At 47.0% G+C, this 12,179-nt stretch overlaps 1 protein-coding gene across 1 annotated transcript in view; it reads right to left on the minus strand.

Moving 5' to 3' along the window:
* LOC149281118 (acetoacetyl-CoA synthetase) overlaps window positions 1-10,644 on the minus strand; it is a 48,726-nt gene extending 38,082 nt beyond the window's left edge. The window contains exons 1-3 of the mRNA XM_089499650.1: window positions 10,458-10,644; window positions 2,685-2,788; window positions 473-593 (exon numbers count right to left, since the gene is read on the minus strand). Of these exons, the coding sequence (XP_089355776.1) occupies window positions 473-593; window positions 2,685-2,788; window positions 10,458-10,575 (343 nt within the window). The 5' untranslated portion in view covers window positions 10,576-10,644. The remainder of the gene's footprint in view (window positions 1-472; window positions 594-2,684; window positions 2,789-10,457) is intronic.
* Between the last annotated feature and the right edge of the window lie 1,535 nt (window positions 10,645-12,179).

A 12,179-nucleotide genomic window follows, 5' to 3' on the forward strand; every position in this document is an offset into this window, starting at 1 on the left:
ACTAACACTGAATTTACCAAGAATTCCTATTCTCTAAAAATTACAATTCGTCCATTAGCCAACAATCAGAGTCAAGGAAGAACAGTCGTCATAACCTTTTAATATGGAATTCAGTGGATAAGCCCGCCAGAAGAGTTCCGTTTTGAGTGCTTTCTTAAAGGCCTCTAAGGTAGTAATGAGACGGATCTCTTCCGGTAGGTCATTCCATAATCTTGGGGCCATGGCAGTGAATGCCTTATGTGAAGTTGTCATTAACCTGGTATTATAATATTCTAGTAAGAACTTCCCAGATGTCCTGAGAGTGCGGGGTGGATTATGTAGGGAGATTAGCCATTGTGAACATACAGATGATTTTGGATTTCATCTCCCATTATTCATCACCATCAGCTACACAGCTAGAGCTGATAGGAGCTGTAAGAGGGCCACAGTTGCCAGTGGGTGCCAAGTAACAAGATTTGCAGAGGCTACTCACGTGCAGCATAGAGGGCAATTTTATCGTTCTCTTTGTGCTTCAAGAGGTTTTCTGCATAGTTCAGCCGGCTGCCTTTAAACCATTCTGGAACATCTGCAATGCTCTTAGAAGGATCAACCACCTAATGGAAGAACACCAGACATCCTTAGGAGATAAGAGCTTTGAAATCTTAAAGCAACTCATGCAGGCTGTTCTAGGGTGGCATCTCACAAGCTTCAAGCTCTTGTCTGGCTTCCACCTTCCCACCCACAAGCTCTCTGACAACTTAAAGCTCATGGGAACAGAAGTATTCTTCTATTGTCAAGTTGTCCTCAGTGCCATCCCATTGTCTAAATCCATGGGGTGACAGTATTTTTTCTACTCATGTCTGGAACGTGCTACTTCTTTCCTCAGAGGGTGCTGCCAATGCTAGCTCCTGTTTGTTATGCTACCTATCAGCCCATCACAGTCATCGTATGGAGACATTTGCCCACCCTATTGTGTAGGAATGCCAAAAGCAAGCAGGTGGGACCAGCCCCGTTTGGTCTGATTTCATTTCAGTTTTAGAGGCAGATACTAGGACTGTGTACAGAAGGTACCAGAATTTGCTACCCAGGCTCTCCATGTGGCTCCCACATTAGGATGCCCTCATTTCCTCCATTACCTCAGCTGTGTTCTCCCACATAGAAGATTTGCAGCCTTGACTTGTGTAGGTTTTATTAATTGCGGTTTTGATTAATACAGTATATTCTCTCTAGGAATCTCTAGGTCCTCCAGCACAACTCTGCTGGAAGTTGACCACAGAGGCACACTGGAAGACCTAAAGATTCCTAGAAAAAAACCCACTTCTCTAGGCATTTGTAGGTTGTCCAGCGTGATTCCATGATCCACTTCTGGCAGATGCTGACCATACAGTTGCACTGGAGGACCTGGAGATTCCTAGAGAGGTGTTCTCTTAGGTAAAAATAAAGTTTTTTTTTAATTTGTGGTTTTCCCATATTCATGGGTGTCCTTCACCCTTAACCCCAGCGAATGTGGAGGGACCACCGTACACGTGTGTGGAGCAAAAGAATGTGAAGTCATTGGTCTAGCCAGGAACGCAAAAGTCAGAGCCAGCCCAACTAGATGCCTCAAGCAACAGGCTTTGCATGTCATGAAGTGGAGGTACTGTATGTTCTTGTTGATGTTATTTCACTTTTATCTTAGGTTATTATTTTTACAACTAGGATGGATGTAGGCTTTTCTGCCCCATAAGCCAAGGTAACTTGGCTGACTTTAGGTGCTATGCACCTTGACCTGTATGGGTGGGTGTGAAGATACCATTTGCAATTTTGCCTCATGCAGCAAAATGGCTTCAACCAGCCCTGTCACTGATCACCTGGTATCAGAGATGTTTCTAACTCCCAGGACAAAAAGAAATCCTTCTGAACACAAGGCGTGTTTCCGATGGCCGACCACAGAGGTAAACCCCCTCTGTAGTCCACGTCCAGTCATTGGAGGTAACTCTTAGCTCTTGGGCATCATGTGTACCAAGTCAGCTCTACACTAGTCAGAATTCACAATAGAACTTAGGACACAGAATGTCAGTTCTCCTTAAGCCCCTGTTCACACAAGACTGCTTTGTCACTTCATAATTGCAACTTCAGTGGTTTACTTGACATGTGAGACGACCACCACAGATCCAACAGTGACAACACATTTTACAGGAGGACTTCCAAATATGTAGCCTAGAGCTCCTTTCATTACAGAATCACTAGGTGGTGTGACACTATGATCTGTAAGGCCAAGGGAGAGAAAAGAAAAGTAAGGCTACCATCAGCCTTCCTAAGAAGCCAGCTCCAAGAGGCTGTGCATCTCCTGAATCATAATCCTTCAGTCATTCTACCAGGCTGGAGAACATCCTAACATTAAAAACTGATGCCAAATTTTTCTCATTATCCTTTTTCTTCTTCACCTCTGTTTTCTTTTGTGGCACGTCTTTCTAGAATGTGCCTGAGGGCAAAGACTGTTTCGTCTTTTATAAATTGCGACATAAGCTGTTCAAAACAGTTCCTAACTGTAGAAGTATAAATGTCATCTATATACAAATAATAGCCATATTTGTGGTCAAGAGATCAACAGCTTTCCAAATTTGTTTGGATAAGCCATTCTACTGAGCATTCACTTTACAACACAGGTTATTTAAAGTAACTTGGAAATAAAACGAAAGGTTCCAATATCCATAATGGCTTACCTCATCATAGAGGTGAGAGAAGACAATCCCACTGAACTTCCAAAATTCTGCCCAGAAATCCGGATAATGCTCTACTGACCAGTGGTACAGTTCACTGTAGTTGGCTGCAAATTAAACACAACATCCATCGTTCAGTTATATAGATTGGTAGATAGACAGACAGACAGACAAAGAAGGCACTTACTGATGCATTTGATGTATTTTCATATCCTATTGTTTTCATAAGCAAGTTTGGTTATTTTACAGGAAGGAACAGCAAGAAAATCAGATGGAGGACAAATTACATCGCTGCACCAATATCTGTGGGCCAAAGCTCTATGTGTAGCAAAATGAAGCAGTAGCATAGTTTGCACCCCTTCAGATGGAAGGTTACAGATGTCATATTTCTGAATGCTCACCCGTATTAAAAGGCCCCATCTGAGACAAAAGCTGGAGAATTCCTAGCCTAAACCAGACAAAGTTGTCCGCACAAGGAATTGGACATTTCAATAAAACATGATCAACCACCTCCGATACAGGGTCATTCATCCATCTTTAAAAATTCATCCTACTACCTTACTCCTCCTCCTGCTGCTACTGCATGTCTTAAATAGGCATTCCCACCCCAAATCAAACTGGCGAAACGTCAGGAAGAAACTCTTCTAGAACATGGCCACATAGCCCAAAAAAACCCCACAAAAAACTATGCTTTATTAAGATTTATTGATATTAATCGCACAAATTTTGTTACTTTACTTTACTCAACAAAACATCTACAAGCCCAGCCCAGTTGTGAAAGCCACCTGTCCTTATTTTTTAATTCAGGAAAATGGCTCATTAGCTGTTCTTGCTTATTTGTTGAGAAGTGGTTAATACCTCCCTTCCCATTAGGACGCCTAAGGAAAGGCAAACAGAACCAAATGTCCTCCTGGTTATCAATCTTAGGCTCTGGTGGCACGGAAAATACATCTCAAGGCAAGCCTTCCAGTATCTATGGACATTTAGCTCAATGAATTAAGGAAGAAATAGAAGATGCTGATTTCTTTGTTGAAGAATTTGGGTCATATGGGAAGGAGAGAAAAGTGCCTCAATGGCCACAATGACAGACTCCACAGAAATGGGTCTCAAAATATTTATTATTAGATTTCTGTATCTAGTAACTAGATTTCTAATAGATTTCTCTATTTAATGAGCTGATGGGCTCCTGGTTCCAGGGGCTTCTGGATGAGACAGATTAACTGGATCCGTTTCTATCTGATTTCAGACCTGGTTATGGAAAAGACACAGCTTTGGTCTCTTGAGTGGACAACCTATACCAGAACTGGACAGTAGGAATGTGTCCTTGTTGGTTCTGCTGGATCTCTCACCAGCTTTCAGTACCATCAGCCTTCTGGGCCACTTGGCTATGATGGGACTGGCAGTGGCTTTGTTCCTTCTCGCAGGAGCAAACCCAGAAGATGGTGCTCAGAGACTCCTGCTTAACTCCTTGGCCTTTGGTCTGTGGGGCTTGGTTCTGTCTTTCATGGTATTTAACATATACACAAAACCTCTACTAGGAAAGATCACTCAGAGTTTTGCAGTCCGGTGCTATCAGTATGTGGATGATACACAACACTATTACTTCTTTCCACCACAATCCAAGGAAACTCTTTCAGTCCTAAACCTGTGCCTGTTATCAGTCATGGCCTGGATGATGGTGAACTGAAACTTAATCCAGACAACCCAAGGTACTTAGGTCAGTTAAAAGGCAGATCAGGGAATAGGGATCCAGCCTGTGCTGGATGGGGTCACACTCTCCTTGAAGATGCCAATCCACAGCTTTGTTGTGCACCTGGATTCCATCTTGAGCCTGGAAGCTCAGGTTTCAGCAGCGCACAGGAATAGATTTGTACATTTTAAAGCTTGTGCACCAGATGCTCTCGTTCCTTCAGTCGTTTGATCTGGCAACGGTGACACGCACCTTATTCACATCCTGGTTGGATTATTGCAACACACTCTAAATGGGACTTCTGTTGAAGAGTATTTGGAAACCTCAGCTGGTGCAAAGAGCTGCCACCAGATTGTTAACCAAGGCTGGCTACAACCTTCTTGCTGGTCTGCTGGTCTGTTTCTGGGCACAGTTGGAAGTGCTGGTTATGAACTTTAAAGCCCTATACAGCTCAGGTCCAGGTTATCTAAAGGATCATGTTCTCCCATATGAACCTGTCCATGCTTTGAGATCTGTTGGGAAGGCCCTTCTCTCTGTCTCTCTGCCCTCAAAGGTACACATGGTGGGGACATAAAAGAGGGCATTCTTGGTGGCTGCTCCCAGATTCTGGAATTCCCTTCCCAGAGAGGTTAGACTGACACCCTCCTTGCTGTCTTTCCACAGGCAGATGGAGACCCTTTTTATTCCAGCAGACTTCTGAGAACTGTTTTTTAGGGGAAAGAGGCCTTCTGCTGGTCTTTTGTGCTGGTCTTTTTGTTGTAAGCTGTCTTGAGTCCTAAACTGAGGGAAAGGCAGGATAGAAATAAATATAAATCAGAGCAGTTTCCAATCATAAAAAGCCCAAAGTGACAATAAAATAAGTCTTCCTTGTTATATCATCAACTGTGGAGGCCTGATAGGAAAAAGATCTCTTCTGTGTATCTATGTTCCTTTTCCTGTGTTGCTCTCCAATTGTAGAATGCAAGCCCCTGAGAGTTGTGCTGAATTCCCACTCTCGCTGCTTTTATGAAGGGTGTGTGACGATTTATTTACTGATCTATTAAAATATTGATTGCCTGCCCTAGACCGTGAGATCATTAGCTGAAGACGTACCCCTTCAAGGTGCCTTTGGAAATGCTAAGGGTTAATAATTAATGTCATAATTGCAATCCTTTTTACTGTGCTAATTTTAATGGATTGGGTTGATGTGACAATATGGATGGCGATCTTGGTTAACTATTTTTAAACTAAGTTGGTTAGTAACCTAGACCACAATTTTTGGTGGAAAGGCGAGATAAAAATCTAATGAACACAAAAGTAGAAATCATCAAAACAATACAGCCAACTGTAATATCAAAATGCTAAACTATTAAGAGGCGAAAAGAGAGAGAGAAAACCAAAGAGGTCCAATAAGAACAACAACTTAAAGATTAATTCCCTACTGAAAGAGGTCTTTTGTTTGACAGCTAAATGAATATGAGGACACCCAGCCTATCTCCAGGGGGAAAATGGAAGAGTACTATACCTACAAGACACCAGCACTGGAAATGGTCCTCACCCATTGAACATGCCAAGCAGACAGTCCAACTGAATTTGCAGGGTTCTAATGTAGATGAAAATGATATATACAAAGAGGAAGAAAGTCAACAGCTCTCACTTCAGAATCTCTCTAGGATGTAAAAGGCAAAAAAGCAAGTGTCCCTACTCTGAATTGGGGTGAGATGGCTAACTAAGGGCCGAAACAGACAGGCCAAAATAAAGCTGCTTCAGGTCACTTTGGAGGTATGCTGTCTAAATGCTACATGCATCCTAAGAGGCTGGAAGCTGTGCCAAAGCTATGTTCCAGTCCTAAGGACGAGAGAGCAACTTTGGTGCAGCTTCTGGTCTCTTAAGATGTGTGCATCATTTAAACAGCATACCTCCAAAGTGACCCAAAGCAGCTTTATTTTGATCTGTCTGTTTGGGCCCTAAGACAGTGGCAGACTTGGGGCTCCACTGGAAGGAAGGCAGGGAACCCACAGCGCTGACCCTGGGTCGCATTTCACTAAGATGCTGTTCTGAGATGCAATCTCACTGGAGAAAGAACCCACTCTTCACAGCTCTTGTTCATTTCCATGGGGTTTATGCACCATGGCCAGCATCAGTGACATATGCAAGCCTAAGTCCAATTTATATCTGCATGTGTCTTTTTGAGACCTTGTGTAGACTTGCCAAAGTGAAAACTGGAGATGGTTCACATGTCTTTAACGGTTGTGCAGAAGAGGGAATTTCAGCAAGCATTGCTGGTTACGTGGTTGCAAAACAAACAACATCTTCTAGAATTCCCTCTTCCACATAATAATTAAACATTAAGGAGCCCTTTCCCGTTTTCACTCTAGCAACTCCACCCTCACGGATGTTAATAGTGGCCTGTTACAGACAGCCAAAATAAAGCTGCTTCGAGTCACAGTGGAGGTATGGTGTTTCAATGATGCATGCGTCCTAAGAGTCCAGAAGCCACACCAAAGCCACGCTCCAGTCCTTAGGGCTTGAGCGTGGCTGTGGTGCGACTTCTAGACTCTTAGGACGCATGCATCATTGAAACACCATACCTCCACTGTGACTCGAAGCAGCTTTATTTTGGCTGTCTGTAACAGGCCAGTGTCTCCTTCCCTCCGCAATGATGGAAGCACTTTCAAACTCAATGTTTCACTGAGACAGCCTCTCCCCAAACATATCCCGAACGCCATACCTAGAGATAAACATAAGGACTGGTGGAGTGTCCAGAAGAGGTCCAAAGTGCATTATCAGGATACCAGCATAGCTTACACACTTTGCAAGATTTAAAAGGCTAACAAAATGTCCTTAAAATACAGCCAGAAAGTGTGGGAGCAAGGCTGCTTTCCCCCCAACACTTTAACTGTGTTTGTGTACATATGTGTATGGTAAAATAGCTATAAACAAGACATATTAACCCAATGCAAAAGTGCAATGACTTTTTCTTCCTTACTGTGGCTCTAGAGTTGGAGTGAATGACTATCAGAAGCATCTTTATGCTGAAGCAAACCAGTGGTCCATCAAGACCAATATGGTCAGCACAGACTGGAAGTCTCTCTCCAAAGGTAGAAGCTTCTCCACTTCTAAGTAGAGATGCCCAGGACTGAACCTAGGACCACGCACACAAAAGCATGGACTCTCTCCCACTGAGCTTAACCCTCTATATTACTGTTGCTGCACTAAGAGAAAATGCCCTCCAAAATGAACTGTGAGGTTCTTGTGATCTGGCAAGCCTCTCTTGTTCATGTGCACCAGAAAAATGAATCGCATCTCTATGCATTTGTGTTTCCAGTAGCTGACACATACCAGTGCCCAGTTCCTAATGAAATGGGCCCAACCTCAGTTCACACAGCACCCTATTTTGGCTCCTTGCTATTCAGTGAAGATAGAGAGTGGTTTTCCAGATATGAAGGAAAGAAGAAATGCCCAGATACCCCTTTATCATTTGTATCACTGATCATGCTTCTTCTTTTTTAAAATATTGCAGCATGGGTCCAAACCACACAGTAGAATACTCCTCCCCACCCTTCCAAGGCAGTGTCTCCAGCTACAAAGACTTCATGGACCTGTTATAACCAGCTGCATAAACTCAATGCCTACATATATATATGGGATGCATTAAACAAATAACAATACATGCCCATAGGGGAACCATGTTTGCCCATAGGGAATCATTGGGGAGTGCTTGCCCATAGGGAATCATTGGGGAGTGCTTGCCCATAGGGAATCATTGGGGAGTGCTTGCCCATAGGGAATCATTGGGGAGTGCTTGCCCATAGGGAATCATTGGGGAGTGCTTGCCCATAGGGAATCATTGGGGAGTGCTTGCCCAGAGGGAATCATTGGGGAGTGCTTGCCCAGAGGGAATCATTGGGGAGTCCTTGCCCAGAGGGAATCATTGGGGAGTCCTTGCCCAGAGGGAATCATTGGGGAGTCCTTGCCCAGAGGGAATCATTGGGGAGTCCTTGCCCAGAGGGAATCATTGGGGAGTCCTTGCCCAGAGGGAATCATTGGGGAGTCCTTGCCCAGAGGGAATCATTGGGGAGTCCTTGCCCAGAGGGAATCATTGGGGAGTGCTTGCCCAGAGGGAATCATTGGGGAGTGCTTGCCCAGAGGGAATCATTGGGGAGTGCTTGCCCATAGGGAATCATTGGGGAGTGCTTGCCCATAGGGAATCATTGGGGAGTGCTTGCCCAGAGGGAATCATTGGGGAGTGCTTGCCCAGAGGGAATCATTGGGGAGTGCTTGCCCAGAGGGAATCATTGGGGAGTGCTTGCCCAGAGGGAATCATTGGGGAGTGCTTGCCCAGAGGGAATCATTGGGGAGTGCTTGCCCAGAGGGAATCATTGGGGAGTGCTTGCCCAGAGGGAATCATTGGGGAGTGCTTGCCCAGAGGGAATCATTGGGGAGTGCTTGCCCAGAGGGAATCATTGGGGAGTGCTTGCCCAGAGGGAATCATTGGGGAGTCCTTGCCCAGAGGGAATCATTGGGGAGTCCTTGCCCAGAGGGAATCATTGGGGAGTGCTTGCCCAGAGGGAATCATTGGGGAGTGCTTGCCCAGAGGGAATCATTGGGGAGTCCTTGCCCAGAGGGAATCATTGGGGAGTCCTTGCCCAGAGGGAATCATTGGGGAGTCCTTGCCCAGAGGGAATCATTGGGGAGTGCTTGCCCAGAGGGAATCATTGGGGAGTGCTTGCCCATAGGGAATCATTGGGGAGTCCTTGCCCATAGGGAATCATTGGGGAGTGCTTGCCCATAGGGAATCATTGGGGAGTGCTTGCCCATAGGGAATCATTGGGGAGTCCTTGCCCATAGGGAATCATTGGGGAGTCCTTGCCCATAGGGAATCATTGGGGAGTCCTTGCCCATAGGGAATCATTGGGGAGTCCTTGCCCATAGGGAATCATTGGGGAGTCCTTGCCCATAGGGAATCATTGGGGAGTCCTTGCCCATAGGGAATCATTGGGGAGTCCTTGCCCATAGGGAATCATTGGGGAGTGCTTGCCCATAGGGAATCATTGGGGAGTCCTTGCCCATAGGGAATCATTGGGCAGTCCTTGCCCATAGGGAATCATTGGGCAGTCCTTGCCCATAGGGAATCATTGGGGAGTGCTTGCCCATAGGGAATCATTGGGGAGTGCTTGCCCATAGGGAATCATTGGGGAGTGCTTGCCCATAGGGAATCATTGGGGAGTGCTTGCCCATAGGGAATCATTGGGGAGTCCTTGCCCATAGGGAATCATTGGGCAGTCCTTGCCCATAGGGAATCATTGGGGAGTCCTTGCCCATAGGGAATCATTGGGGAGTCCTTGCCCAGAGGGAATCATTGGGGAATACTCGCCCATAGGGAATCATTGGGGAACAGTTGCTCTTAGGGAAACATAAGGGAATACTTGCTCATAGGGAATCACTGGGGAATGCTTATCCATAGGGAATCATAAGGGAATACTTGCCCATAAAGAAACCATACTTGCCCTTAGAGAAACATAGAGGTGCCCATAGAAAATCACAGGAGGATGTTTGCCCATAGAGAATCATTGGGGAATAGTTGCCCATAGGGAAACTGTACTTACTCAGACAGAATCATTGGGGTATACATTGGGGAATCATGGGGCAATGATTCTTCAGTGATTCCCTATGGGCAACTATTCCCCTATGATTCCTTATGGACCACTTTTCCCCAATGGATCCCTATGGACAACCATTGCCCTATGGGCAAGCATGGTTTTCCTATGGCCTGTCATTTGTGTTTAGTATGTCCCTAGATAGATGTACAGCGTATGTGTCTATATGTATAGTCCTGCTTTCCCCACCATTTCTCTCCTTTCCCCTGATGGCATCCCCGCAGCTTCCATCAAGGCATCCTCCAGGCTCTGCCCAGATGGCTCCATCCTCCGACCTCTCTGGCTGTCCTTCGAACGAGAGGAAAACAGACCGAAGAGGAAGGAAAAGCCTGGAGACAGAGGCCTTGCTTCTCCTCCATTGCCTGCATCCCTGGCCTGCCATCGCCATCTCCATTCATTGGCCTCTCCGCTGCCTTCCTGTCTCTCCTTCCCCCGGCAGAGACTCACCCAGGCGGATCCCGTAAGCGTCGGCGACCGCGGCCCGCAACTGATCCATGTTGGTGTTCCGCTTGGAGTCGGGCTCCCACAGCACCTGCGACTCCATGATCTCCAGCTCCCCAGACATGGCGAGAGGCGCTCCGAAACCCCACACAGATAGACCTGTAACTGCCTCCTCCTCGGCTCCAGAGGGACTGCGGGGCTCCGCCTCCAGGCCGCGGCTTTTCAAGGACGTCGTGCCGCTGTCCACTCCGCTCGTAACCTTCCGCCAAGGAAGGAAAATAGTCCCCCCGGTGCCAAGGCTTTGAAGCCTGACTGAGGCGTTCCGCCAAGAAACCAGAGCGAGGCCTTGGCCTCAGCTCCTGACAGAGAAGGCCCAATGCCTCCCAAACACTACCATTCCCAGAATCCCCTAGCATTGAGCCAAGCCAGTTCAAGCGGTCTCAAACCGCCTTATTTCCGCAGTGTGGATGTAGCTGGGGGCGGTGACACACTGCAGAAAGAATCCAGTTCGAGAGCACTTTGACTGCCCTGGCTCAATGCTAGGGAGTTCTGGGAACTGTCGTTTTGTGAGACATGGAGCCTTCTCTGTCAGAGAGCTCTGGTGCTGCAATAAACTACAATTCCCAGGGTTCCCTAGCGCTGAGCCAGGGCAGGGAAAGCGGTCTCAAATTATGTCTGCAGGGTGTTAATTACATTATTATTATTATTATTATTATTATTATTAGGGACTTTAGTCGCCATTTCAATGGAAAAGGAGGGAAACTGTGCTTCCTCAGGGCTTTGGGGCCACCTGAAACTGATTCCCAGGATTCCCTAGCACTGAACCAGGGCAGTTCAAGCGGTGTGAATCCACATTATTTCCGCAGGGTGTTTGGGACCCTGCTTATTGAGGCCATTTGGGGTTCATGTGGTGCTTCACTTTGGCCTGTCAGGCCCATTGACAAGGGCCCTGAGCCTCTGAGGGTTTCAAAGCGCCCACGGCGCAACCAAGCCGCTCCCTCATTCGGTGGCAAGGCGGAGGAATCTCCGCCCCCAGCGCCCTACAGTCAGACGGGGCAGCCATTGGCTGAGGCCCGCCTGGTTCCATATCAGCCCAGCGCCTTGGCCAGGCAGCATCTCACAAACGGCGAAGCGGGCTGACCCGAGCCCTGGCCAATGGCCGGAGACCTTGACGGCCCTCGCGCCTGGGAGGACCAATCAGCGGGAGAGCGGCCAGGAGGCGTGACCAATCAGAGAGCCGGAGGATCAGGCGGAAAGGGGCATGGACTGGGGGTTTTCACTTTTGACAGCAGCTCCTCATTGATTGAAGGAAAGGTTGCCAATGAAAAACATCAGGCCCAGAACTAGAAGAAGACGAAAGGGGAAAAGGGACTTCTTTTGGCTGCACCAAGAATCCGGCACGGCACCACTTTGGTCCAAAACCATAATCCACCTTGAGGCTGCTGGAACTGCCCTGCCTCAGTGCTAGGGCATTCTGGGAACTGTAGTTCTTAGCTTTCTCTGTGAGAGCGCTCTGGGGCCACACTAAGTTCCCAGCATTCCCTAGCGCTCAGCCAGGGCAGCTCAAGGGGTCTCAAGATGGAGTCTTTCTGCAAGGTGTTTGGGTCTCTCTGTGAGAGAGCTGTAGTGCCACAGTAAACTACAACTCCCAGCATTCCCTAGCACTCAACCAGGGCAGTCCAAGCAGTCTCAGATTGTTCCTGCAGTGTGGTTTGGTCACTTTGGCTC

This window comes from Sceloporus occidentalis, unplaced genomic scaffold, assembly GCF_023333645.1.
Source record: "Sceloporus occidentalis isolate IW3139 unplaced genomic scaffold, rSceOcc1.0.p SCAF_138, whole genome shotgun sequence".
NCBI lineage: Eukaryota > Metazoa > Chordata > Lepidosauria > Squamata > Phrynosomatidae > Sceloporus > Sceloporus occidentalis.